We start from the raw sequence: 24,186 nt of genomic DNA, 5'->3' as shown, positions 1-24,186 counted from the left end.
TGCAGACGATCGACAGGACCGAAAGTGGCTGTGCACGTCACCTGCGCCACATCTGACGTTGATTGTGGCTCATCGCGACGATCTCCTTCGGGCGAGCTCTGGGAGCCTCAGGGCGGTGACGAATTACGGCTTGGCTCGCAGCACCCGCGTGATGCCGCTGTCGTCACGCTCGCATCTTGGCAGGCGCGAGCAATGCAATGCAGATTTGTATGGCCGGGCGCGTACCGTAATTTCCCACACGCGGTTGGACAAACCGGATTTCGGCGGGGGCTGCAGCGGCGGTGGCGTTTCGTCCGTTTCAGAAAGATTCTATCCGCGATGATGCACGTGTGTGTGGCAGGCGCGCTTGGGGGCGTATGATGTAATGCTGGCGTGACGTGAGAGACGCATCCATGGCAGGCGCATTCCGTATATATTTCCCTGCCTGCTGGCTTCCTTTCGCCATTTCATTCTCAACAGTAAATCTTGCTACCTCGCAACTCACACCTCCTTCATCACAATCGAATCCAACCAAACAACTAACCCCTCCACCACACAAAACCGCCCAACATGCCTTTCACCGGAAGGTCAGCCGCACCCCCTCCCCCCGCCGCCGTGGTGGAAGCACGCGCGGAAGAACGTCGCCGACGATAGCAGCGCGTGCAGCGTCGTCGTGCAGGAGCTCATGAGCAGTTCGGCGACCCTTCCGCGCCCTTCCCCAACACCGCCTCGCAGAACTGACCAAGCTGACCGTGTTTTGTACCAACAGCGACATCATCAAAATCATCTTCGCCATTCTGCTGCCTCCTGTTGGAGTGTTTCTTGAGCGCGGCTGCGGCGCGGATTTGTTGATCAACATTCTGCTTACGAGTGAGTTCCTTCCCCTCACGCCATTTTGGCTGTGAAGTGGCTTTATGCTGACCTTCTTCCCTCGTAGTCCTCGGCTACATCCCCGGCATCATCCATGCGCTGTACATCATTCTGAAGTACTGAGCGGCGGAGGAAGCGAATCCACCCCATCCACCGAGCGACCTCCGAGCACGACGAGCGAAATGATACCCTCCCCCTAACGCTTCGATTCTTTTCTCGACACCACATCATCCACCACGACCACAATCACATCATCATCAGGGAGCCTAGCTGCTATAATGGGCTCTTCTACTCTCGATGGGTGGCGGTCTTTCGGCCTGTGGTGCTAGGGTGATGCAGAAGTTTACTACATTCTCCTGGCGTTTGTGCTATTCTACTACTATAGCGATTGAGCAAACCTTTTCACTACAATCCTCCGAGTCTTTGTACTGTACTTGCTCCTCTTGCCTGTCCGGTCTCGTGAACCCGTGCCCGTGCATCGGATAACATAGAACACGATGCTCTCGAAACGCCATTCCCCCGCCGATCTAAAATTCTATCCGCCTCATAATCGTCACATCTCAATCCCCTCGCCGTCTCACCGCAACGCCTTCTCCGCAAACTTGGGCAGGGCAAACGCAGCCTCGTGCACCTCCTTGGAGTAGTACTTGAACAGCTCGTCCTCCTCTTGCCGGCTCAGCGTGCGCAGCGGCTTCCTGACATCCCGCTGGCCGTCTTTGCAGCACACCATGAAGCCAATTTGGCCGCCGGGGTAGGTGGGGATGGTGGTGTACCCGTACTCCGCCACGGGGAAGATTTCCTGGCATGACTTGCGGACTTCTTTGATGATGTGCATGTGCAGCCAAACGTTCTCGCCTGTGTGTTTGAGTTAGGATATCGTCTGTGAATGTGCAGGTGTCGGGCAGAACATACATTGAGTGGTAATCACACCCCCATCGCGCAGCGCATCGTTCAACAGCTTGAAGTACGGCGTCTGGAACAGACTCTCTGCCGGGCCATCGGGATCACTGGAGTCGGTGATGATGACATCAAAATCGCCCTTGCGATCGTGCAAGAACTTGAACCCATCCTCCACATGCACCTTCACCTTGGGATGCTGGAACCCCACACTCATCCCCGGCAAGTATTTCTTACTCAACCGAATCACCGCCTCATCAATATCCACCAACGTCGCCTCCTCCACGCACTCATGCTTAACCACCTCGCGCAACACGCCTCCATCTCCGCCGCCAATGACGAGCACCTTCTTCGGGTTCGGGTGGGCGAACATGGCGAGGTTGGTAATCATTTCCTGGTAGGAGAACTCGTCGCGCTCGGTGCATTGGATGACGTTGTCCAGCACGAGCACCATGCCGTACGTCGTGCTCTCGAAGATGAGCACGTCCTGGTACTTGGACTTTTCGTGGTGCAGCACCTGCTTCACTTCGAGCGTCATGGCTTGGCCCGGCCACATGTGGTTGATTTCGCGGAACCAGCCATCTTTGATGGTGGGGTGGGTGAGTTGGGCCATTGGCGGTGGTGGTGTCTGTTTCGAGGAGGGTGGTGTGTGTGGAGTGTTTCGAGGTTGGAGAGGTGTTGGGCAAAGAAATTTGAATTTTTGCATGTGAAGATGGAAACCAAGACAGCGCAACCCCACCACACCTCACCATCTTCAAGGTCCCTGTCCCTATCCCGCCTTGTGGCGCTGGGCGTTTGTGGCGGCGTGTGGCACAGACGATCGAACATCCTTCAGCATGTTCATCTTTACGAAGGCAGGAGTAGAATTGGGTGACGGCGCATGGAGATAAAGCTTTTATCTCCATGATTGGGGGAGCATATGGAGATACCTTGTATCCGATGACGATCGTGTAGTCGAGTGCCCGACGTCGGCTCACACGTCTTCCTATATCTATCGTAGCAGACTAAAGTACTCGGCCACAATCATCAACAAACATGGCAGACTTCAACGGACCGGTTCCCAATCCCCCGGAAGAGCGCAGCAAGCGCTGGTTCAGCGAGGACGTGCCCGAGATCAGCCCACGCACGAGAGAAGTGTTGGAGGAGTACAGCAAGATCCCGCCAGAGGAAATCAACGCGCACGTCACAGACATTGTACGCATCTATGCCCTCCATGCCGAATGCCCTCCATGCCTAACCTCACTCCTCCCAGCGCGACAAAGCGTGGGCCATCCACAACTACCCCTGCATCGGCTCCTGGCGCTTCCTCGACCTCGCCCTCGGCCAACACGCCCTGTACCCCGAAGTGCTCGAGCGCATGCTTACCGGCTCGCAAATCTACCTCGACCTCGGCTGTGCTTTTGGGCAAGACATTCGGCGCCTCGTGGCCGACGGGGTGGACAGCGGCAACTGCTACGGCGCCGATTTGCAGCTCGACTTTATCAATCTGGGCTATGAGCTTTTCCGCGATCGCGACACGCTCAAGACGGAGTTCATTGCTGCGAATGTTTTTGAGGCGGAGAGTGGGTTGGATAGGCTTGATGGGCGGGTTGACGTTGTTGGTGCTTCTTCTTTCTTTCATTTGTTTAACTGGGATGAGCAGGTTCATATTGGTAAGCGGGTGGTGAGGTTGCTGCGGCCGAGGAAGGGCAGTCTCTTACTTGGACGGCAAGTGGGCAATGAGAAGGCTGGTGATGTTCCGCGTAGGGCTGGCACGGGCAGCAGGTACGAGTCTCCCTCATCTGTACAATGACGACCCCTGAGCTGACCTTCTCGTGGACAGATTCCGACACGACGGACAGAGCTGGCAAAGACTGTGGGACCAGATCGGCCAAGAAGTCGGAGCGTCGTTCGAAACGTCCTGGAGTGGGAAGCCCATGGTCACCGATCATCATGAGCAGGGCGCTTTGATGACCGAAATCAGCGTACGGAGGCTATGAAAGCTGCAACTCTCCCATCCAATCTTCGCCACCATCCGCCGATCTTGCGGCTCCTGGCCCAATCTATTCCACCTCTGTCCATCCCTCGCGCAGCCCACCTCAAGCAGCCTTCAACCTCCAGCCTCCCTCATCCTCCTCCCGCAGCTTGAGCATATTGCTTTTCGTCGTAGCCTTTGATCCCCTCTTCTTCCGTCCACCCGCCTTTCCCCCCTTAGCCTTCTTCACACCACCCCCCTTCCCTCCCTTGCCCTTCTCCCCCCCAAGCTTCAACGTCACAACCCCAGGAATCGGGATACCCAACTCCACCATCGTCGCCCTCACCTCCGCAATCTGCTTCTTCAAGTCGGCAATCAGTTCGGCTTCGGCCTGCTGGCGTGTCTTTCCATTTCCACCAAGCTCGACCTTTCCTTCTTCGACTTCGGTTGCGCTCGTTTCGACGTCGGTGTCTCGGGTTGGCACCTCGCCGTCATCCTCGACTGGAGTCGGAGTGCGTGAGGATCCTCCGGACGTGGTTTTGCCGTTGGCGCGTGGGGTGGGTTGCTTCTTCCAGAATCGGGCATGTGTGGTGGGGTGTGTACGGGGGGCTTTGCTCCTCGCCATGGTTTGGAGTGGTGTGTTGGTAAGTGGATAGGAAGAGGTCTCAGTGGTTCGAGGAGTGTTTTAAAAGGATGTCTCGGTCAAGTTGAGTGGTTTGGTTTTTTTGTTTGTCGAAGGCGTGACGAGCAGGCAGTCACTGCGGCAGCCAGACAGACTTCACCGCGCGCGACAATAGCAAAGCGTGACAATAGCAGATGACCGCACCGCGAAAGTTCCCCTCAGACAGCAAACGCCGCACACGCGCGGGGTGCGTGACACGAGCGCTGCACTCTTCACATGCCTCCCGCCACTTTCTCAGCATTCACCTCACACGCCAAACACCGGCGCATATTCTCGCCCGGCAGCAACGGCATTCTGCCGCGCTTCTGTGAGATCCACCCGCCAACCGCGCCACTTCTCCAGACCCCTCTTCACCTCCTTCACCCTTTCGATCCGCCGCTTCGCCTCCTCCTCCTGCGCCAACTGGAATGCCTCGGGATCAAACTCGTCGTCTCCGTCTTCGCTCAGCAGCGCCAGACTCTGTTTCCGCGGCGGGTAGCCCCTCGCTGACGCCGCCGCCGCCTCGCGCGCTCGTCCAGTGAAGGCGGAAATGCCGCTGGTAATGACGTCTTGAAAGGTGCTGTGGGCTTGCTGCCGCGGGGCGCTACCCTTGCGCGACCCGCCGTATGGACTGTTGAGATCGACATCCTCGTAGAGTCCCGCGTGCCCGTTGTGCTCTTCCATCTCCGGCTGCAGCTCTGCGCGTTTCTCGCGCCATTCGTTGCGGCGCAGGTCGAAGTTTTCCGCCTCCAAGGCGCGGATGCGCGCATGCAGGGAGCCTGTCTCCGTCTCCTCTTCTCCAAGCTCGAAGTCGGATACATCGCGCACGTTACTCGCCCGGTCGCGGCGACGGAGTTGCGCGCGGAGCTCCGTGAGTTCACGGTCTTTGGCCTGGGACGTGGTGTTGGCGTCTCGGTGCAGTTTGGTCAAGGCCTCGATCTTTGCTTCCAGCCCGGTTGCTCGTTTCGCCGCGGCCTCGAGATTCGTGTTGGCGGTGCGGAGATCCGACTCCAGAACGGTGATGCGCTTAGTAAGAGCTTCAGGGTTTTCGTTTGCAGCCTTCGTTTCGTCGCTGGGGAAAGAGATGGACACTTTCAGCGCGTCGAGTTCTTGCTGGGCGGTCTTTGTTGCCGTTTCCGCAGTGCTAGCGCGATCTTGCACTTCTTGGATGGATGCCTCTCGCTCGGAGATAGTGTTCTGCAAGCCGTTGATCTGGTTGTGAAGATTGCTGATTTCCAATTCAAGCGACTCGATGGTTGATGTCTTGTTGGCCAGCTGCTCGGTCACGTCGGGAGTGACTCCTGATGCTCGCCTAGTATGGCTCTTTGAGGACTGCTGCGCCTGTGCAAGCTGTCGTTGCATATTGGCCAATTCCGTCTCCAAACGCTCAACATCCTGACTCTTGCTCCTCAGCTCGGCGAGTTGACTGCTGCCTTCTCCGAAAGTTTCGAGCTCATCCTCCGCCTTCGCCAAGCGTGCTGCACTTTCGTCTTGCTGTTGCTTGAAAGTCTGATTCTCCTTCTCCAACTCCTCAATGCGGGCGGCTTGCTTACGGTACAAATCTTGCACGTCCCCGGCAGCGGGCGATGTCGGCACAGTAGTGCCATGCCTAAACGACTCGGATCGCTGTCTTGATTGCTCCGAGATCGAGGGCTGCCGCGCCGCGGGTGGACGAGAGGCTTCCTCAGGGGCTTCTGCGTGCGTATCCACGGCCGTTTCGTCTTCTGCAGGTCGTATAGCCTCTGCTGCTTCCGCCTCTTCCGTCTTGGAGTCTGATGCTTTGTCGTCCTTCCTTTTGGGGCCGCCTTTCTTCGTCTTCTTCTGCTGCTCTTTCTTCAATTGTTCGAACTGGGAGATTTGTTAGCTGGTATCTTCCCTACTGAACATAGTGGCGCTGTAGTACCCTTTTCTTCGCGGCAGCGAGCTTCTCCGCCTTTTCCTTGTCTTCGTCCGCCATGGTGATTCGAATGTTATTGTTGTTGGCCAAATGTGTGTAGTGAAACGTGTTCCGCTAGGGGTCATTGAGGCTCGAGTCGAGTCGCGATATGCCACGACTTTTGGCATCCGTTTAGCTTACCCCGACTTTTGGCACCATCAATCTGCCTCATGCTCCACAGCCTTGAGGACTTCACTTCAACTTCGCGACGTATTAAGTCACGATTTAGTCCAGGCCACCAGGTGAACGCTGCTGATGATCGAAGCGGATTGCATGAGCTCGACAACTACGGATCTGGTTTCCGCCGCAACGATGATACCTGCAAGTGTATTGCCTAGCTGGTGTGCGACGGCACCAGGGACACTGGATTCCGCGGCTGCGGTGGCGATACCCTTCGGCATGGAGGACCGGGCCTCGACTCCGGACGAGACGGTCGATTCAGCCGCAACGCCGTCGAACATCTGCAAGAGCCTCGTCTTCCATGAGCAGCTGTACCTGACGGCGATATCCGACTGCTGATCACTGCTTCATTCGGCAACCAGCGCGCAGATGGGCTCGCTCACGAGTCGAGAGCATTTCAGCTCCTACAGCGGAACGGCCGACATCTTCCTCGTGTCGTATTTCCGTCTGCCCTAGATGATTCACTGACAATGTCTCGTATCTCCAACCTCACGCCTCTTCACGCTGATCGTCGCCAGAGTCGCACTTAGCTGGACAAGGCTTGCGGACAATCATATTCTCAACACTGTATTTCCGTAACCCTCGGAAATAATGAGTCTAACGAATGAGGTATCAGCCAACGAATGAATCATATACACCGCTTTGCATTCCCCGCGCAGATATCAAGACATTCTACGCCAAGGCTAATAAGTCTCTGACCACACAGCCTGCCGCGCGTTATACGAAAGTACGACGAATACAGCAAGCGGTCTTTTTCCTATCCCGCGCTTAAAGATCAACTTATTGGAATAGAGTAGGGCGGGAAAACCAGCCCTACGTGAAGTTGTTCCCCCAAACACACTACGACGAGTGCTAGCCGTGCTGCAAAAGTATTGACCAATGAGCGAACAGCGCATCGCTTTCCTAATCGAGCCTTGGGATTGACACAGGGTGGAATGACCCGGTCGACTCTTTAGACTCCGCGGCATCTCTATACCATGCTATCTTTCCAGACCTCAGCCGCATGCTGCGGACGGTGCGCGAATGATGTCTCTCACGAAGACCGACGGTCGTCCCGACCTGGCGAACTCCTGCCCAACACAGTATGGCGTCCGCAACGGGAGCCTGGGGCAAGGACCGCGGCCACGGTCTGGGTCGCAACGTGGCTGTCGGCTGGGCCGTCATAAAGATGCCGACGACAACGACCTTACTTCACTCCGTTTGAAGATCTCTTACGGCGCTGAGCATGCTCAGATGGGAACACCGTTGTCTGGCAATCGCCACATCACGCCTCATAATGGTCTTTTCCTTTCGTCGACTTGCGGCAGCCGCAAAGATGATCGACCACTCAAAGCATGGCCTGGCTATATAAAATTGTCTCCTCATCACTTCAAGATTCGAAAAGCGGACGACTCTCTGGAAGACACATGCCCAGCGGGCGTTGCAACCTCGAAACGAAGTCTGTCTGGTCGATGCGATCAACTCCCGCCACCATCAGCTGAGACAACACCACACAAGATGGTTTACAAAGGCAGGCCGTCTGCAGGTTGTGAGAATTGCAGGTACGTTGTACACTCGACCAAGAACTGGTGCTGCGGTTTCAAGCGTTTGATCGTCTCTAAATTATGGCTCAACAGAAAGATGAAGAAGAACTGTGATCAGAAGCTACCCGCCTGCTCACGATGTGTTCGTATGGATAAAGCGTGTGGGGGTTATCGCAACATTTCCGATCTTATGTTCAAAAATGAGACGGAGAGTGTCACGCGCAGGGCAAGCGCTGCAAGCGCACAAAGTGATCCCGGGCCCAGTCTATCTTCGTGCACGCTCGCTCGGCAGAGCACGCCTGATATCCAAGCCTCGTCGAAGCAATTTTTCTTCGAGCACATCGTCTCTGACTCTCACTTGGCCTTCCTGAAAGGCACGTCACCCGACGACTTCCTCCTGAAGCCCATCATGGCTTGCGCGCTGGCTGCGATGGCGAATCGCGATGATAGCGACGATGGCAGAGCATTAGCTCGACTACACTACGTCGACGCAATCACAGCAACGAATAATGCGCTCCGACATCCGCAGAGAGTGAGGGAGGACAACACTCTGGTGGCGGTGTGGCTACTTTCATTGTTTGAGGTGTGTGAAGACCCCTCGCACGGATATGAATGTTGTGCTGATACATGACTCCAGCGCCTGACATGGGAAGCAGGTGGTCCACATGCACCAGGAGGTCCATCTGCACATTCATGGAGGCAGCACGTGGAGGGTGGCGCGCAAGTGCTTCACTTGCGAGGACGAAATCAGATCCGAACAAAGAGCGGCGCGATGATTTTCCGAGAGATGCGGGATCACATTGTCAGCGACATCCTGTCCTTGTATCATGATCGGGCTAACAATCGATTAGATCAATCAGTGTATCGTTCAAGAAATCGAAGTCCCGGAGTACATTGTATCGTGGTCTCAGGCTCTCGAGTACGATCCGATGAACACCCCGGCGGACCAACTTGCCATTCTGTCCTCGAGGTTCGCTAGCATCAAAGCTCATTACCGAGAGCGTTCAAAGACGGATCAAGAGCTCATTGAGCTGGCGAAAATCCTGGAAACAGACCTGCTCGGCTGGTCCGAACGCACAATGGCCTCTGGCTCAGTATGCTCATTCTACGACGTGCACGATCCGGATTCCAAGCACGCGTGGAACGGCACAAGACACGAATACGGCATCCCACAAGCGCATCGAAAATGGAACATTTGGCGATGTCTACGCATCACCCTCAGTCGCCTCCAGGAAGCAATGTGGAGACGGTCATGGCCGATGTTTACAACAGGAGCAACAGCCTCCATGCCTGACTTGGAGCATTTCAGCACTGTTCGAAATCGAATGATGAACGACATCTGCATCGCGGCCGCTTACGCTCTGGGCAATAGTCCTGACATGCCGGCGCCGAGCAAGGCTAGCGTTTCCAGCGGTCTTCTCCTCATTCTGCCACTCACCCTAGCTGGAACATGTCTGCTCGAACGATTGTCAAATCCGGTAGTGAGTCCTGGTGGCAACCGAATGATTCTCGTCGACCAGCCGCTGCATGGTAATCTGTTCGACGAGGCATCCATACAGTTAGGCTGGGTCATCGAGCGGTTGGAGTACATATCCCACAGAATCGGAGTGCGATGGGGCTCGCATATGGCGCGTTTCTTGAAGGGTGAAAACAAAGTGTACTATGATTTGGGACGATCGTGAGTTCTTTTCGACTGCAATCCTCTCAGAACGTACCGGTATATTGACCCTAATGCGTTGTGAACAGGCGAGCACTGAAGAACGAAGCCTTCGATACCCAGGAGGCGGAGATCTTGGACTGGGGCGGTCTGATGGACCTTACGGACCTGATGGAGAGTGAGTGACCGAACGAGACTTATGCGACTGGATCGCACAGGCACTATATGATACACCTACGTCGAATCCAATTCTCGCACCGCCAGTCAATTCCAACCGTTCAACCTAGACCAAGCTATCTCAACCGCTCCTCCGTCGTCTTAAACAACCGCGGCAGTCCCACCTCCTCAAATGAGACCCCCTCGACGATCATCCTCGCCAATCCCTTCGTGGAAGTAAGAATAATCGCCATCCCACCCCCATTAAACCCAGCAATAATATACCGCCGTCCCTTCGACCCCGGCACCTCCCCAATATGCGGCCGCCCATCCGCCGTCGTCCCAATGATGCCCGTCCAAATGGAGTCGAGCTCAGCACCACTATCCTCCCAACCTTTGAAGTACCGCTGCATGTACCCTTCGAAATAAGGCCGCGCTTCGTCGATGATGCTCGAGTCGTCCCAGATGTTGTACCATTTGCTTCGGTCCTTGGAGTAAGTCCATTGGGCCCCGCCGACGACTATCGATCCATCGGGTCGGGGGTTCAGATAGTCGCATCGCTCCGGACCGGTGGAGGGGACAGCATGGTTGATGTTGTATGTGTGCGACAGATGCGGGGAGATGGGTTTCTTCGGGGTGATGTGAGTTGCCGTTGCACGAGTCGGGACGATTTTTCCTTCGTACGAGGGCAGGATTCCGGCGCTGTAGGCGTTGGTTGCGAAGACGACTTTCTTAGCTTTCAGCAGGCCTCGGGCGGTGTGCAGGATGTTGAGGCCTTCCGGGGACTCCGTTACAGCGGTGACTGGTGTGTTGGTTTGGAGGTTGACGTGGTTGCGAGATACCAGGCGAGAGAGCAGCTGGGAGACGAGTTTGTATGGCCAAAAGGAGCACGCGAGACCGGTGAAGGCTAGTTTTGCGTTGTGCAGGGAGGTGATCTGATGGGAGATGTTAGTCTGAGTGACTCTCGGAAGAAGATTGGAGTGTTGTCGACACTCACTTGCTCAGCATTCTTCTCCTCAACCATACTCGTGTCGCGAGTCCAACGATACCCCTTCTCCAAACACTCCAAGAACTCACGCTTCTTTTCCCCCGCATCCTCCTCTCTTAAAATAGCGTCAATCGTCCTCCGCAACTCGAATTCACATTCCAACCCCTCCGCCTCGACCACTTTCTTCAAAGCATAGGGCTGCTCGCGCACATGCTCCCACACTTCCTTTAACATCTCGATAGGCGCACTCCGAATTTGCTCCATGGCCGTCGTAGCTTTGATCTTCGAATGGCCTCCATTACGTCCCGTGGCGCCAGAGCAGACTTGTCGGGCTTCGAGAATTGCGATAGAGGGGATCTGTTTGTTCGCGTCGCGCGCGGCTTGAACTATGTGGTAAGCTGTCGCAACGCCTGACATGCCGGCGCCGATGATTGCTATGTCGCATGATGATGGTAAGTCTGGGGTCGAACGATGCTCGTCGATTGCGTGCAGTTCTGTTCGCCAGTATGGTGTGGTTGCGTTGGGTACTGGGAGGATTTGGGATGTGGTGTTGCTGCGGCTGGCGGCATTGGAATTCTCCGCGAATGCGTTGCCCATGTTGATGGCTAAGGTCGAGTTGAATGGAGTGGGATGTTGGTGACTCGCCAAACGAATGAGAGTCTTTTCGAGCGGTACGATGCAGCGGAGAGGTACAGTTGAATGGCCATCTACTACGCCTGCTTTATACACCACGCCTTGCGGATGGAGTGCAATTCCGCCCTCACTCGGAACTCGGAGTTCCACTCCGCCAGTCGTCGTCGTCTCGCTACGCGACTTGCCGTGAACATCATTGCCCCGTACGAGGGACAACACTAACCTTGCCTGGGCTGGTGAATCAATATCAACTGTTGCCTAAAGAAAAGACGGTCGACCTATCGGGACTTTGTTTGACATTGGCGCTCCGCACATATAGCGCGCCTCTGTTGATGCTAGTGATATACTTCATCCACTGCGACATGCCCATCATCTACTCAAGCAGCGCCTCCATTCGTCTGCTTCGAAGGGAAGAAGCGATTCTCCGGCCGCGGCAAGCCCAAATGCTCCCGCAACGTCGTGCCCGTATAGTCCTTCCGGAAAAGACCACGACGCTGCAACTCCGGCACCAAACGATCCGCCACATCGTTCAAGCCTTGCGGAAGATAGGGGAAGACGCAAGTATACCCATCGCACGCTCCCTCCTTCAGCCAAGTCTCCATTTCATCCGCAATGCTCTCGGGCGTGCCGACAAAAGCGAGCCCCGCGTAGCCGCCGTATCTTTGGGCGAGCTGGCGCACCGTCAACTTCTCCTCTGCCGCAAGCTTCAGGACCGATTCTCGTGCTGTCTTGCTTGCGTTCGTTTCGAGCAGTTCGGTGGGGAGCGGTCCGTCCGGGTCGAAGCCGGATGCGTCGGTCCCTAAGGCGATGGACAATGAAGCTATTGCGCTATCGTAGTGGACCAGGCTATCCAGCTTCAGCCGCTTCTGTTGAGCGTCCTCGACACTGTCGCCGACAATGATCATCGCGGCTGGGAGGATCTTCAAATGGTCGCGGTTACGTCCCGCGGCAGTAGCTCGGCTTTTGATATCTTCGTAGAGCTCTTTTGCGCCTTGGATATTCTTCGGCGAGCAGAAGACGGCTTCTGCGGTTTCGGCGGCGAGTTGCCTCCCTGGTTCGGACTGCCCAGCTTGAACGATGACTGGCCAGCCTTGCACAGGGCGTGCCACGTTTAGCGGCCCGCGCACTTTCAACTCGTTGCCTCGATGGTTCAGTACATGCATCTTGTCAGGGTCCATGAAAATCCCGCTCTCCTGATCTCGAATGAACGCATCGTCCGCAAAGCTATCCCAGAGACCCGTCACCACATCGTAGAATTCGCGTGCCCGCTTGTAGCGCTCGCTATGCTCCACGTGCTCGTCCAGGTTGAAGTTCTTCGCGGATTCCGGGTTACCCGTCGTCACGATATTCCAGCCCGCGCGTCCATTGCTCAAATGGTCCAGAGAGGCGAATCGTCGCGCAATGTGGTATGCCTCGTCATACGTGGTGCTAGCCGTGGCAGCGAGACCGATTCTCTCCGTGACGACGGAAAGCGCGGAAAGCAGCGTAAAAGGCTCGAAAGACGTCACCGTTTGACTCCGTTTCAGAGCCTCGACTGGCATGTTGAGTACAGCCAAGTGGTCTGCGTTCCCCCGAGGTCAGCACGGCGCTCGGATTCAAGGGTTCTGGCTATACGCACCCGCCATGAAGAAGGCGTCGAACTTGGCCTGCTCGAGCTTCTGGATGAAGCTGGTAAGATGCGCGAAATTGAAGTTGGCATCTGCGTACGAGCCTGGGTATCGCCATGCGCCTGTGCCGAGTCAGTATTGCTCGTGAGGATGCCATTGACCCGTGCCTGTTTCGTACCCGTGTGCAATGAGACGGGCCGCATGAAAGCGGTCAAATGCATCTGCTTCTTTTCAGCCATTGTGTCTTCTTTCTGTCGTACTTCTGACGGTATCTGGTTGTTAGAGATGGTTATGAGAGTGAAAGAGGTCAACATATTACCGAGCCCAAGGTACGTGAATGATGAGAGATTACTAATTATGAAATCACGCCTTCGCTCAGCCGTTAAGTCCGTTGATCGCTGGTCGTCTGCATAACAAGAATATCATTGCTGAAGACTAATATGTGAGCAACCAATAACGCAAACTCTGATTTGAAAAGGTCATCATTCTGACCTGGGCAAACAATAGCAAAGAAATCGGTTCTACGGGTGCGCAATGTCATGCAAGCCATCAGCCTCGCAGCCTGGTCTGGCTCGGACTCGCTACGACGACCGACCGATTGTTCTTTAATGTTCTTACGTACTGTGCAATCAATCATTGAACATCGCTAACTATTATGGTTCCAAATGGCCAGTCTCTTCTCGATCCATGTAACCAAGCTGTTCGACAACAATGGTGATACACTGGAAGCAACTCGAGTACCCTGCAGTGGAAGAACGTTTAAGCGCAAGACATTCAAACTCGATATACCTCACTTCATGCTCGCCATCAACATTTGTCAAAAATCCACCAGACAAACAAGATGCTCAACGGCAAGAAATCCGTCCTAGTAATCAACGGTCCAAATCTGAACCTGCTCGGGACCCGCGAGCCGCAAATCTACGGCCACGAAACGCTGGCAGATGTCGAAGCCAGCGGCAAGAAGCAGGCCGAGAGTCTGAATGCTGCCATAGATTTCATGCAGAGGTGAATAAAATCAATCCTCTCAATGTAGGCAACGAGACTGACGCGTCCGATGCTTACCCAGCAACTGGGAAGGCGCCATAATCGACCGCATCCACGCCGCGCGAACAGACGGGACGGACGGCATCGTTATCAACCCTGGAGGCTTCACGCATACCTCTGTCGCGATTCGAGATGCCTTACTAGGTGTTGAGATTCCGTTTGTCGAGCTGCATGTGTCGAATGTGCATTCGAGGGAGCCGTGGCGGCATCACTCGTATTTTTCGGATAAGGCGAAGGCGATTATTGTGGGTTGACTCTCGTTTGACGTGCGGTGAATGACTTGCTGACGTAGAGCATAGGTTGGGTTTGGGGCACAGGGATAGTATGCATCATTGAGACCAGCCTTCTGTCGTTATCGACATCTGCTGACAGTCACGCTCTAGTAAGTACGCGATCGACTTTGTCGTGAAGAAGTTTCCGCAACGGCCAGAAGCCAGTACATAAGCAAACATGCCCGTTTTGTTCAATCTACCGATTACCATCGCGGACTACGACTCATCCCCGTTTCTTGTACAACACACTGCTATCCAGCAGCTCGCCCGTCGAAGACCGTAAAAACTGGATCCCCAGATGCTCGCTGTCCTTGAACTGCAGCGTAGCATAGCTAAAGTCCTCATCGTACGCAAAGACATTCCCTGTGGCATTCGAGCTGTACGTCGACAGCCCCTCAATATTCCCTGCTCCACCTGCGATAATGTAGGCGGGGGCCTTGGGGTTGTTGTAGCCTGCTGGATCCACTTTGCCCTGGTACATAGGCGCGAAGCGCTGGGAGTTGTGCACGTGGCCGAAGATGGCGAGATCCACGCCCGCTTGGTAGAAGATGGTTTCGAATGCATTCTGGCATGGGCCGCATTGCTCGTCGCCAAGAGCGTACCACGGCCTGTGTCCGGCTACGATGAGCCAAGGAGTCTGGGTGCGATTGACGCTGGCCAGGTCCGCGCGAAGGAAGGCCGTCTGCTGGCCTGGGAAGCCGAAGCGGCCGGTATCGAGGTGAGCGGAGCCGTTAGTCCCGTCAGGTGCGTTCTTGAAGTCGGTCTCGGTATCAAACATCACGACGTGCGCCATGCCGTACTCGAAGGAGAACCAGAATGGTGGGTTCGCTAGGGCTGCAGCTTTCTTTGCATTCGCTTGGAGGGATTTGCTAGTGGATTGAGATGGGAAGGTGGAGGGCATGGTTCTGCCGAAACGATTTTGGAAATCGGTGAAGTTCTTTTGCCCAGTGGGACAGAGTCTGGAGGTGTAGGGGATTTCCTGGCAATCGGCTTCGTGGTTGCCGGGAGATGCCATGTACGCTAATGAGGTATCAGTGTTGCTCATGAGACTCGGGTGTGTCGCAATAGTCGATGGATTGCGTGGACGACTCACCCTTCACACCAGCGACTGGCGCCAGTTGGTCGTAGAAGTTCTGCAATGCACATCAGCGTCATATCACACATCGTGCCTGGAATGGCGTACCTCAAGAATAGCTTCGTACGCATTCTTCCCGTTCAGCAAGTCCGACAGAGTCTTAATCCAGTCGTCCGCGTACGCAAAGTCGCCAGGATGGATCACAAACTCGTAATTGTTGATAGTGCGAGCGAGTGCGCCAATAGTGGTATGCTGTAGCGCAGGCTGGATAGCAGGGATCTCTTCTCGCTTCGTGGTGGTATAGCCGTTGTCGCCATAAACGCCCAGATCAATCACGAGAGACACATTGAAGGGGGTGGTGTCGCCTGCTAGTCGAGGGCTAACAAATTGGCTGACGGTTGAATTCCCGGACACGATCTTGTCTAAAACCCACGTTAGAGATTGTCAAATGCGCGGAGGCTACGCCAGAGCATACAGTAGTATTGAGTAGCTGGTTTCAAGCCCGTCAAAGTGACAGCATTTGACCACGTCCGAGAAGTCGGATATGTCACCGAGCTGTCCGAGCATGCCTTGGATTTCAGCGCAGTCTGCGAAGTCCCGTACTGAACACAAGCGTTGGAGAGCTGCTCGTAGGTATTCCAGCCCACTGACATTTCCGTCGGGCTTTTGAAAGCAAGGCGCTGCTGCACGGGTGTTGTCTTGTCTGACGGGATGGGTGGGTAGTTGACGTTCGCCAGCACGCCGCTGGCGCCGGCCAGGAGCAGCGCGCTCAGTAGACACTGCATGTTGGGCGTTATGGAGGCCTGATGTGTTCGAGTTGGATGCACTAGAACGCGATGAAGATGCGCGTGGATGACGAGGTCGAGAAGCCAGGAGGCTGACTATAATATGCCTGCCAGCAGGAAGTAGATCAATGCGAGGGAAGGCAGATGCGAGGTGGTGTGATGGGCTGAATCCGAGGTACGTCTTAAAGAACCTTGGTACGAACGACGCCGCGACAACAAGTTGATCCGACGATTCCGGACTCCTTACTATGGAAGGAGAGTCCGCTGAACGATTGTCGTCAACTGCGCGAAATTATTACCAAGCACGAGCCGCGATGAATGGTTAGGAGTGTCGCAGAGCAAATTAGACCCCCATAGCAGATCGCCAGGACGACTGCGAGCTAGACTATTGGGGCTAGTCTGCCCCGGTGCGGGTGGCGGCGGGTTTAGCGGAGAAGGACCCTTTCCAACGGTCTTCTGGAGATGGCGGGCTCTATATTGACGGTGCTAATCAATGCAATTTCATCACTCGATGGCGTCCACGAAAGTCCAAACTCAGACTCAATCATAGGTGCCCACGGCTGTCACCGTTCGTCACCGTCTCTTCCAGCTCGCAGAAAGCCTTGTAGGTGACGAGCGGCTCGTTGCCATCGCTTTCCAAAACCAGCTCGGCTGTGGCTCCAACAAAGTACACGAAGCCCTCCTTCAGCTCCTCTGACTTTGGCCCGACACTGATCTTTCCTTTGCCTCCCGTGCAAATCACAATGGACGGGCCTTCAATGGGCTCAAATGTGACCTTGCTGCCATCAGAGCCAAGGACGGAGCGGATGACCGCAAACTCCTCAATCGGTGGGTCGTAAAGAGTGCAGGAGGAGTCGGATTTGAAGGCTGTCGCGTTCAGCTTCGCATATGGGTAGTCGGTCGTCTGCAGTTTCTGCTCCTCGATGGGCGCGTAAGAGTACGTGAGCATGGAGCTCAGCGTAGGCACGTCCTTGAACTTGGGAGTGAAGCCGGCGCGGACCACATTGTCAGACGCGGCCATACACTCCATGACTTCTCCGGAAAGATAAGCGTGGATGTCGTCGGCTTTGAGGAACATGGCCTCTCCAACTTCAAGCTTGACGAAGTTGAGGAAGAAGGTGACGAACAAGCCAATGTCATTGGGGAATTGACCGTTGAGCCTGATCATCAACTCGCTCAGCTCCTTACCCGAGGACGCTGCAACACCGCCACCAGCGAATTTGGAACCCTCGTCCTTGGCCTGCTGGATGAGCTGGGGAGCGAATTTCTCAATGTCTTCGGGCTTGGACTCCATCAGAGACGTGAAAGCAGCGCGCAAAGCTTGCTTGTTCTTCTCAACGTCACCACCCTGCTCGACTTGAGACTCGAAATCTTTGGCCGCTTGCTCTCCAACCAGTTGCCGCAGAGTGGGTACAGTCTGCAAGAAGTGGACGATCTCGGCGAGCGGGCGGAAGCCGCAGAGTCCCTCAAAGGGAGTTATTGCAATGGTCATCTCGGGCTTGTGGTTGTCGTCGGGGTAATGCTGGGGGTCCTTTGAGTGTAGCTTTTCAGCCAGTTTCTTGTTGGGATGGGCCTGGATGCTCAATGCTTTGCTGATACTGAGCACTTTGAAGAGGAATGGCAGTTTCTGGTTGTAGCGTTTCGACACGGATTGTGACAGCAAGGCTTGATTATCCTGGACCATGTCTAGAAGCGAGCGACCAGTTTCCAAGTCATATGAGGGGTTGGAGGGATGGGTACCCATCCATAGCTGAAGACGAGTCAGAATAAGATATACGAAGGCGCATTGCCTGTGCTCACCTCGGCATATGGCTTATCCTCTTGGACTGTGAAGTTGGTTGCAGAGGCGAACCGCGCGGCAGAGGAGTCTTTGCCGACTCGTCCTACGAATTCTCAGTCATCGTGGCATTTGCGATGCTACTGTTGAACAACCTACCCCACTCATAACTATTGCAACCTGGTGCAAGTTAGCCCAACGCTCAATGCTTGTTACAGACTTCTCGCCACTTACCGCATTTCAAACGGAGAAGTGGCACCTGCATGTTGAATGTGGAATTCGAAATAACCAGGGGTCGATGCGTATCTTGGAGGTCTTCAATAATTGTCGCTGAAGAAGTGTGACGAGATGTTGCGTAACATCAAAGTGTTCAGAACAACAATTTTTATGGACGACCGTTTGGCGAAACGAGGGGCTAGACCCAATGAGGGAAGCACGGACGCTCCGCGCTCCGCAACCTTAAACTCTATTCTGATCGATTCACACGCACTGAACCCTGCGAGGAACGTGATTGCGTCGACTTCATTCATGGTGGTTATCGAGAAACACACATATCCAAATTCACTCGCCATTTGAGGCCCGTATATTGTCAGAGCAAGCCTCCAGGATGAGCGGGCGTAGTCGAAATGCTGCTCGATCAGCGCCCAGCCATTCAAACCAGGACGCGGATGAGGAGCGACGGCTGTGGAAAGAGATACGAGACAAGTCCACGTCCGTGGATACCATGGTGGTAAGTGTTTCTGCCTTTCTAAGCCTCGCATGACGCTGTTCACTCTACGCCTTCGCCTGCGAGGCCAATGCAATGGTCCCAGCTTGAATGCTGACCCCTAACAGACACGCTCAAATACAATCGGCAACGAAATCATCGATGTGGAATCGCAGCAGGCTGCACTACTCAGCGACGGCAAACTTGCAAGTGCCTCACTCGACGAGCGTCTCGAGAAGCTCTACAGAGAAAATGTCAAGCTATGTGAGGAGGTCCAGCACATCATCGAGGGCAAAAGCAACGACATGAATCTTCTGGACTCCCTGAATATCCTCGCTGGACTCCGAGAGGCGAGCGAGAAAGCGAACGGAACTACTACTTCTGGGAAACTTGCTCGTCCGACTAAGAAAGGCGCCAAGAGCGCTGCGGACGACGTTGTCGAAGAAGTTGCCAGTCCCCGAATTCGAATCGGTCTCGGGAAGGACAAAGGCTCCAGAGCAGGCAGTGTTGCCGCGACTAGAGAGGCTTCAGTCAAGCTCGAGGACGGAGCGGAAAGCGTGGCATCTAGCAACGACGGCGTGGTCGGAAGCGCAAGCAAAGCATCCGCTTTCGGCTCCGCTCTCGGCAGCAGATCCAACCGTCTGGTCCTGACCAAAGGAGAAATAGTATTTTGCCGCCACTCCTCCGCCAGCAGACCTGCAGTCGGCGCCGATGCGGTGGAGGGCGAAGGCATATTGTGCAAAGTCACCGCTGTCATCGGCGAGGGCAAGCAGCGGCGCTACGAAGTGCAAGACGCTGATACCTCGGGCTCGGCACTGCCTCCTCCGCAAAGGGCATCTGTCTCGCAGCTTATTAAGATTCCAGAGGGCAATGACGGACTGGGCGAGCTGCCGAAAGGGAAGAGCGTGCTGGCCATGTATCCCGACACTACTACGTTTTACAAGGCGGATGTCAGCGAGGCTTGGAAAGAGGGAAAGCATAGCGAGAATGTCTATGTCAAGTTGATCTTTCAGGAAGATGAGGCGCCTCGCGAGGTGGAGAGGCGGTTTGTGTTTGTCGACAAGTGAGCATATTCAGCCTGGAGAAATGGAATCTGTCGTTTGATGATTTGGCAGTCACTACTGAGTGAATCGCGGCTTCTCGGTAAGAAGTGCACAGAGTTGGAAGACCAGCAAGAGCGCTGCGGTGGTTTCCCTGTGAAATTGTTGATGCTGCTCATCTCATCTCAAAGACGCAGCACCTCAACTCTGTTTTACTTTACACGGTCACCTCCTACTCCAACAGGGGGTAAACAGCTTATGGAGCACTTCTCGACGAGTACCTGTTAGCGACTGCAGAATCACCAGCATTCACAGACAGGTTTCCCGAGCCCTGGAATATCCCTGGCTCTCAATCCGCTGGCGCTCGCATCGCCATACACGTTTCCGGCCGTCACGGGAGACACTTGCTCCCCTTCAACAGCTACGAGCATGACCCCATTATGCTGCGATGATCGACGCCAGGACGCTTCCAACATCCCGCACGAGCAAGGCAGCACGAATGCAGGGGCTGCCAACATTGACTCTCCCATGCGCGATGTACCTTCTGAGCACCATGGCAAAAGACCTTCACTGTACGGAAGTCTGAGTTTCGCGCTGGCATCTACTCTTCGCAAACGACTTGTGAGCGCAACCCGTCGAATCATTGATCGCGTGGGCGAAGAAGTCTTCCTCCCTGCTCCGAGTCCGCCGCTCCCTCCTACCACGATCGTGACACCCCCGTCTCCTACGCTTTTGGACGAGCCTGGTGAAGACGAGGCAGCTGCTCAAGAGGAAGCTGCCGAAGCTCTCGTGATGCTCAATACTGGCATGTCTGCGACCAGCATCGCTTCACAATTGACCGAAGATCTGAGCGAGCCGGACGAAGATGACACCACTCTCATCGAACTGCCGGAAACCGGTAGTCTTCCGCAAAGATGGAAGGCCTTATTTCTTGACACAGACTCCGACCCGACAACATTGCCGTGTCCGTACGACATGGCTCCTGCGTTCGTGCTCGACGACAACGATGACCAGCATATCTCAGCATTACGCATATCGCCGCGGAAAAGGAGGAAGAGAATATCTATCCGCCGTTCGCCGAAGAAGGTGCCACTACCACCTCCTGGAGCACTTGAAATCGACCCTGCGTTCTCTCCGCCGAACTCTCCGCCGTCCATTCCGATTCCGCATCCTACGGAGCTCCTGAACACAGGAGAATGCCAATCAGAGCATCCGTACTCTCCCGGTGATGCATCCTCAATCCGCCGTGTCAGTCCCGGAACCTTGCAGGCTTGCGAAGCGCTACTTTCAGTGATGGACGCCGACGCTGCACTAAGAGACGTTCCAACTCAAACCGGTTCCGAGTATGAAACAGCTTCTATGGGCAGACAGGTTAGCCCCGATACTTTGGAGGCAGGCGAAACTCTACTTTTGATCGCACTCGACGGGACTGCCCAGCAGAATGATATGCCTAAGAGCTCTACTGACGGAATGGAAGCTGACAATGTTTCTCCCGATACGGCGAATGCGTGCGAAGCGCTCCTATCGTTGGGCGACGCTCATGATCGTGTCGTTGGTGGTGAACGCCACTCCAACCGAGTGCGGTCGTGCGTCAACCACTACCCGAACTTTCGTGTGGTGAACGGGCGTTGTCTGACCATGGCAGAGAAGCCGTCAGAGCAAGTTCGCACATCCACGAGGGTAGATGGATGTGCGGTCTACAAATCTACGGTGTCTACTGATCCTGATCCGACAATGTTTCTCGGGCGTGGGATGAGCAGCCTATCCCGGATCATGTTCCCCGTCCTGCCGCTCTGCGAAGCTTGGCCAAGATCGAGGGCTGTTGCTTCGACTCCATTGGAATCTCTCATACCACCTGATGTCCCAGATTCTGCGCTCGATACAACCATTCAGAAACTGGAAGATGCGTATATCAGCTCGATGGGTCAGAGCACGCCCACGAAGCCCCAGATATTCGAGCTTGCGGCCCCGAGCACTCCGCGAAGTGAGCAACAGCACAAGCGGCAACTCATACCACAAGTACGAAGACACAGCGACGTCTCCCAGATCAAACAGCTATGGGAGAATGTTGCACCTCGCCCATTGCAGCCAACGTATCCCCAGGAAGAACAGATGCCGCATGGCTGGAAACGCGAGGGCAAGCGCCCGGTGCAAACCGCTTCCGAGGAACGAAGAGATAGCGTGGCTGCCGCGCAGCAAAGCCAAAGAAGGGGGTCGGATCCTGGGGTGCGTTCTCGTCAGGGCCGGCTGAGGAGGACGTCAGGAAGACTCGAGTCTCCGCGCGAGCCATGGAATGGTGCAATAGATGCATACACGTGGACACCCCCTTCAGCAACCCGCAGACCAAAGCCAGGTCTCTTGCAACTACCTCCACCCATGGCGCAGACCGAAACCCAAGTGGATAATGAGGTATTGCAGACCTCTCCGACCGCGCTTAGGTTTGGAGATCCTCCCGATGGTCCTGCGATGCGCCTTTTGAAGGACAAGAAACGATCACCGTCGAGTCAAGTTCCGCCCAAGCCCGTTACTCCTGACTCCCCTGAGATACCAAAGAAGAGAATTGAATCAGTGTATTTGGCTCCTACCGACTCAGGGCATCCTCGTCAGGGACACATTGGTGGAAATTGGCCGCATCCAACGAACGTTCAACGCTCTGAGCGATCCTCGTCGGATGCAAATACTGATCCGGATTCTCTGTACGGCCTGACGGACGACGAATCGGCGAAAAGAACGTCTGCCGCTCGAAAACCCAGCCGCTCTTCAAGTGTCGGGATGCGCTCTCAAGCATCAGCACGCAAGTCCGAAAAAATCGAATTCGCGCCGATGCCTGAGCCAACATCAACTCAGACAGCAGCAACCGCACCCCCTGAGCCAGGCCCTTACAAGCCAATAGACGTCTACGCCAAGATCAGATCACGATACAGACCTGGAGCGCCGCTCTCACAGACATCCCTTCCTACACTCGATACCCAAGCCGAGGACCCTACATACAAAGTTCCAACATCAATGTTGCAGGAAGACCTCGCCATTCATGACAGTCGTGTTCACGAACGCTACTTCGGACCGAAGCCCAGAATGAAGCCTCCGAGGACCGAGCCATTGGACCAGTACGAAAACATTGCCGAGAGAGTCCTTCACAATCTCACCCACAAAGTTGAAAATGCCTCCAGCGGCGACGACAGTCTAGTTTTTGGCGAGTTCATGCGTCCTCGAGCGACGTCCGCTGGCTCCGAACGCAGCTTTGGAACGCTGTCAACGAGCTCGTCCGAGCGCGCGAGAGTCATGTCTCTGAAACTCAAGTCGGAGAGCGGTAGGACTGTCAGTGGGTAGAGCCCACTCAGCCCGAAATCGACTGCGTCTCTAGGGATCACGAGCGGCACACCTGTGTTCCGAAGTGTGACTTTGAGAGAGGCCGTCAGTCCCACGAGAACACTGGAGAGTGTATCAAACGCAGATCGGCGGCGTCGTGGTCATCGGAGACCAAGTCAGACAGAAGATTGGGCAGAGGACATGGATGGGATCAATGAAGCACTCATGTATGGCGCAATGCCTGACTACTATGTCCCTGAGCCTGGCCTCGAAGACGAGCCTGAAGATGGACAGCAGACGAACACCGAAGAAGACAAAGGGCGGAAAACCAAGTATGGCAGCGTAGGAGCCGCCGGGAGCATCTTCGCCGGCCACTTCTGGAACTACCCCAAAGATCCGCACGAGTCGAAGGCGGAGTCCTCCGCAGATGCCACGCAGAGCCTTCCGGCGAAGAGCAGCATTCCGCGCCCCAAGAAGTCTATCCTCAAACGACCGTCTATCGGAATCGAAGATGCCGCTGAGCAACGAGCTCACCTGAACGAGCAACTTGGGCTGCGACCTCCCATGGCCCGCCATGGCAGCAGCACAAGCGAGCGTCGAGTACGCATTGAGAGCCCAGCAGTGACCGGAACGCTATCTCCCCTCCAGACCTCATCGACTGAGACGTCATCACCTGAGACGGTCATTGAATTCTCTGAGGCTGGGAACACCGAGCTTGAAACATTGGTCGTGGCGCCCGAAGATGTGCCACCAGCAAATCAGAATCGTCCGCCAGGAGTGACCAGCTCACGCAACCCCGCCGGCCTTCCTCCTGGGTCAGGAGCGCAGCCGTCTCAAGGAGAGCAGCAAGAGCGCAGGGAGTCCATGGTGGAGGAGTACAAGAAAGATCGCAAGCACAGGCGAAGCGGCGCGGTGACACTGACGGAGCAAGAGCGGAATGAAGCCCTGGGTGAGTGACGTTTGCTGCTTTGGTGACAAGATCACATTCACCGTCGTTCATTTGATGGAGTCCCCTTCGCACATGTGAACTCGTCGTTTGTTCCATCGTTTCAGCCTGTATTTTAGCCTTTGAATCACTGCAAACGCGTACTTTCACAACTTCTCTTTCACAACTTCACCTTTATAACACAATGTCGG

At 55.2% G+C, this 24,186-nt stretch overlaps 14 protein-coding genes across 14 annotated transcripts; 7 read left to right on the top strand and 7 right to left on the bottom strand.

Moving 5' to 3' along the window:
• Nucleotides 1-549: 549 nt before the first annotated feature.
• BDY17DRAFT_322855 (uncharacterized protein) lies at nt 550-972 on the top strand (the record flags this gene model as incomplete). Its single annotated transcript, XM_033736892.1, has 3 exons — nt 550-566; nt 749-849; nt 917-972. 3 exons carry the CDS (start codon nt 550-552, stop codon nt 970-972), a joined length of 174 nt encoding a protein of 57 aa, XP_033590539.1.
• Nucleotides 973-1,426: 454 nt separating this feature from the next.
• On the bottom strand, nt 1,427-2,359 carry BDY17DRAFT_316083 (putative spermidine synthase; the record flags this gene model as incomplete). The annotated part of the gene is made up of 2 exons (XM_033735986.1): nt 1,427-1,704; nt 1,762-2,359. 2 exons carry the CDS (start codon nt 2,357-2,359, stop codon nt 1,427-1,429), a joined length of 876 nt encoding a protein of 291 aa, XP_033590538.1.
• Nucleotides 2,360-2,583: 224 nt separating this feature from the next.
• BDY17DRAFT_118669 (uncharacterized protein) lies at nt 2,584-3,775 on the top strand. The gene is made up of 4 exons (XM_033729286.1): nt 2,584-2,678; nt 2,747-2,940; nt 2,999-3,510; nt 3,569-3,775. The coding sequence occupies exons 2-4, from the start codon at nt 2,782-2,784 to the stop codon at nt 3,723-3,725; spliced, it is 828 nt and encodes a 275-aa protein (XP_033590537.1). The 5' UTR covers nt 2,584-2,678; nt 2,747-2,781; the 3' UTR covers nt 3,726-3,775.
• Nucleotides 3,776-3,824: 49 nt separating this feature from the next.
• BDY17DRAFT_322852 (uncharacterized protein) lies at nt 3,825-4,325 on the bottom strand (the record flags this gene model as incomplete). Its single annotated transcript, XM_033736891.1, has 1 exon — nt 3,825-4,325. One exon carries the CDS (start codon nt 4,323-4,325, stop codon nt 3,825-3,827), a length of 501 nt encoding a protein of 166 aa, XP_033590536.1.
• A 303-nt stretch (nt 4,326-4,628) lies between these two features.
• On the bottom strand, nt 4,629-6,318 carry BDY17DRAFT_248364 (uncharacterized protein; the record flags this gene model as incomplete). The annotated part of the gene is made up of 2 exons (XM_033730905.1): nt 4,629-6,209; nt 6,265-6,318. The coding sequence occupies 2 exons, from the start codon at nt 6,316-6,318 to the stop codon at nt 4,629-4,631; spliced, it is 1,635 nt and encodes a 544-aa protein (XP_033590535.1).
• An 889-nt stretch (nt 6,319-7,207) lies between these two features.
• Nucleotides 7,208-9,897, top strand: BDY17DRAFT_118643 (uncharacterized protein). The gene is made up of 5 exons (XM_033729284.1): nt 7,208-8,018; nt 8,094-8,583; nt 8,638-8,802; nt 8,852-9,678; nt 9,747-9,897. Exons 1-5 carry the CDS (start codon nt 7,501-7,503, stop codon nt 9,841-9,843), a joined length of 2,097 nt encoding a protein of 698 aa, XP_033590534.1. The 5' UTR covers nt 7,208-7,500; the 3' UTR covers nt 9,844-9,897.
• A 53-nt stretch (nt 9,898-9,950) lies between these two features.
• Nucleotides 9,951-11,398, bottom strand: BDY17DRAFT_322849 (FAD dependent oxidoreductase; the record flags this gene model as incomplete). Its single annotated transcript, XM_033736890.1, has 2 exons — nt 9,951-10,748; nt 10,811-11,398. 2 exons carry the CDS (start codon nt 11,396-11,398, stop codon nt 9,951-9,953), a joined length of 1,386 nt encoding a protein of 461 aa, XP_033590533.1.
• A 413-nt stretch (nt 11,399-11,811) lies between these two features.
• BDY17DRAFT_316081 (alkanesulfonate monooxygenase) lies at nt 11,812-13,280 on the bottom strand (the record flags this gene model as incomplete). Its single annotated transcript, XM_033735985.1, has 3 exons — nt 11,812-12,995; nt 13,053-13,163; nt 13,220-13,280. The coding sequence occupies 3 exons, from the start codon at nt 13,278-13,280 to the stop codon at nt 11,812-11,814; spliced, it is 1,356 nt and encodes a 451-aa protein (XP_033590532.1).
• A 166-nt stretch (nt 13,281-13,446) lies between these two features.
• BDY17DRAFT_294703 (catabolic 3-dehydroquinase 1) lies at nt 13,447-14,491 on the top strand. Its single transcript, XM_033733185.1, has 3 exons — nt 13,447-13,483; nt 13,549-14,046; nt 14,108-14,491. The coding sequence occupies exons 2-3, from the start codon at nt 13,883-13,885 to the stop codon at nt 14,337-14,339; spliced, it is 396 nt and encodes a 131-aa protein (XP_033590531.1). The 5' UTR covers nt 13,447-13,483; nt 13,549-13,882; the 3' UTR covers nt 14,340-14,491.
• Nucleotides 14,492-14,580: 89 nt separating this feature from the next.
• Nucleotides 14,581-16,217, bottom strand: BDY17DRAFT_316080 (Metallo-dependent phosphatase-like protein; the record flags this gene model as incomplete). The annotated part of the gene is made up of 4 exons (XM_033735984.1): nt 14,581-15,377; nt 15,451-15,490; nt 15,541-15,854; nt 15,908-16,217. 4 exons carry the CDS (start codon nt 16,215-16,217, stop codon nt 14,581-14,583), a joined length of 1,461 nt encoding a protein of 486 aa, XP_033590530.1.
• Nucleotides 16,218-16,537: 320 nt separating this feature from the next.
• Nucleotides 16,538-18,361, bottom strand: BDY17DRAFT_294700 (mannose-6-phosphate isomerase). Its single transcript, XM_033733184.1, has 4 exons — nt 18,229-18,361; nt 18,154-18,174; nt 18,018-18,100; nt 16,538-17,967 (listed from the first exon to the last, which is right to left on the bottom strand). Exons 1-4 carry the CDS (start codon nt 18,257-18,259, stop codon nt 16,762-16,764), a joined length of 1,341 nt encoding a protein of 446 aa, XP_033590529.1. The 5' UTR covers nt 18,260-18,361; the 3' UTR covers nt 16,538-16,761.
• A 240-nt stretch (nt 18,362-18,601) lies between these two features.
• On the top strand, nt 18,602-19,767 carry BDY17DRAFT_322844 (SGF29 tudor-like domain-containing protein; the record flags this gene model as incomplete). Its single annotated transcript, XM_033736889.1, has 2 exons — nt 18,602-18,724; nt 18,829-19,767. The coding sequence occupies 2 exons, from the start codon at nt 18,602-18,604 to the stop codon at nt 19,765-19,767; spliced, it is 1,062 nt and encodes a 353-aa protein (XP_033590528.1).
• Nucleotides 19,768-19,968: 201 nt separating this feature from the next.
• On the top strand, nt 19,969-23,160 carry BDY17DRAFT_118532 (uncharacterized protein). Its single transcript, XM_033729282.1, has one exon. It carries the CDS (start codon nt 20,170-20,172, stop codon nt 23,068-23,070), a length of 2,901 nt encoding a protein of 966 aa, XP_033590527.1. The 5' UTR covers nt 19,969-20,169; the 3' UTR covers nt 23,071-23,160.
• Nucleotides 23,161-24,139, top strand: BDY17DRAFT_118541 (uncharacterized protein). Its single transcript, XM_033729283.1, has one exon. The coding sequence runs from the start codon at nt 23,251-23,253 to the stop codon at nt 24,004-24,006; it is 756 nt and encodes a 251-aa protein (XP_033590526.1). The 5' UTR covers nt 23,161-23,250; the 3' UTR covers nt 24,007-24,139.
• The last annotated feature ends 47 nt before the right edge of the window (nt 24,140-24,186 follow it).

Source organism: Neohortaea acidophila (assembly GCF_010093505.1).
Source record: "Neohortaea acidophila strain CBS 113389 unplaced genomic scaffold BDY17scaffold_4, whole genome shotgun sequence".
Taxonomy (NCBI): domain Eukaryota; kingdom Fungi; phylum Ascomycota; class Dothideomycetes; order Mycosphaerellales; family Teratosphaeriaceae; genus Neohortaea; species Neohortaea acidophila.
This window is presented reverse-complemented; position numbering and strand designations above follow the sequence as displayed.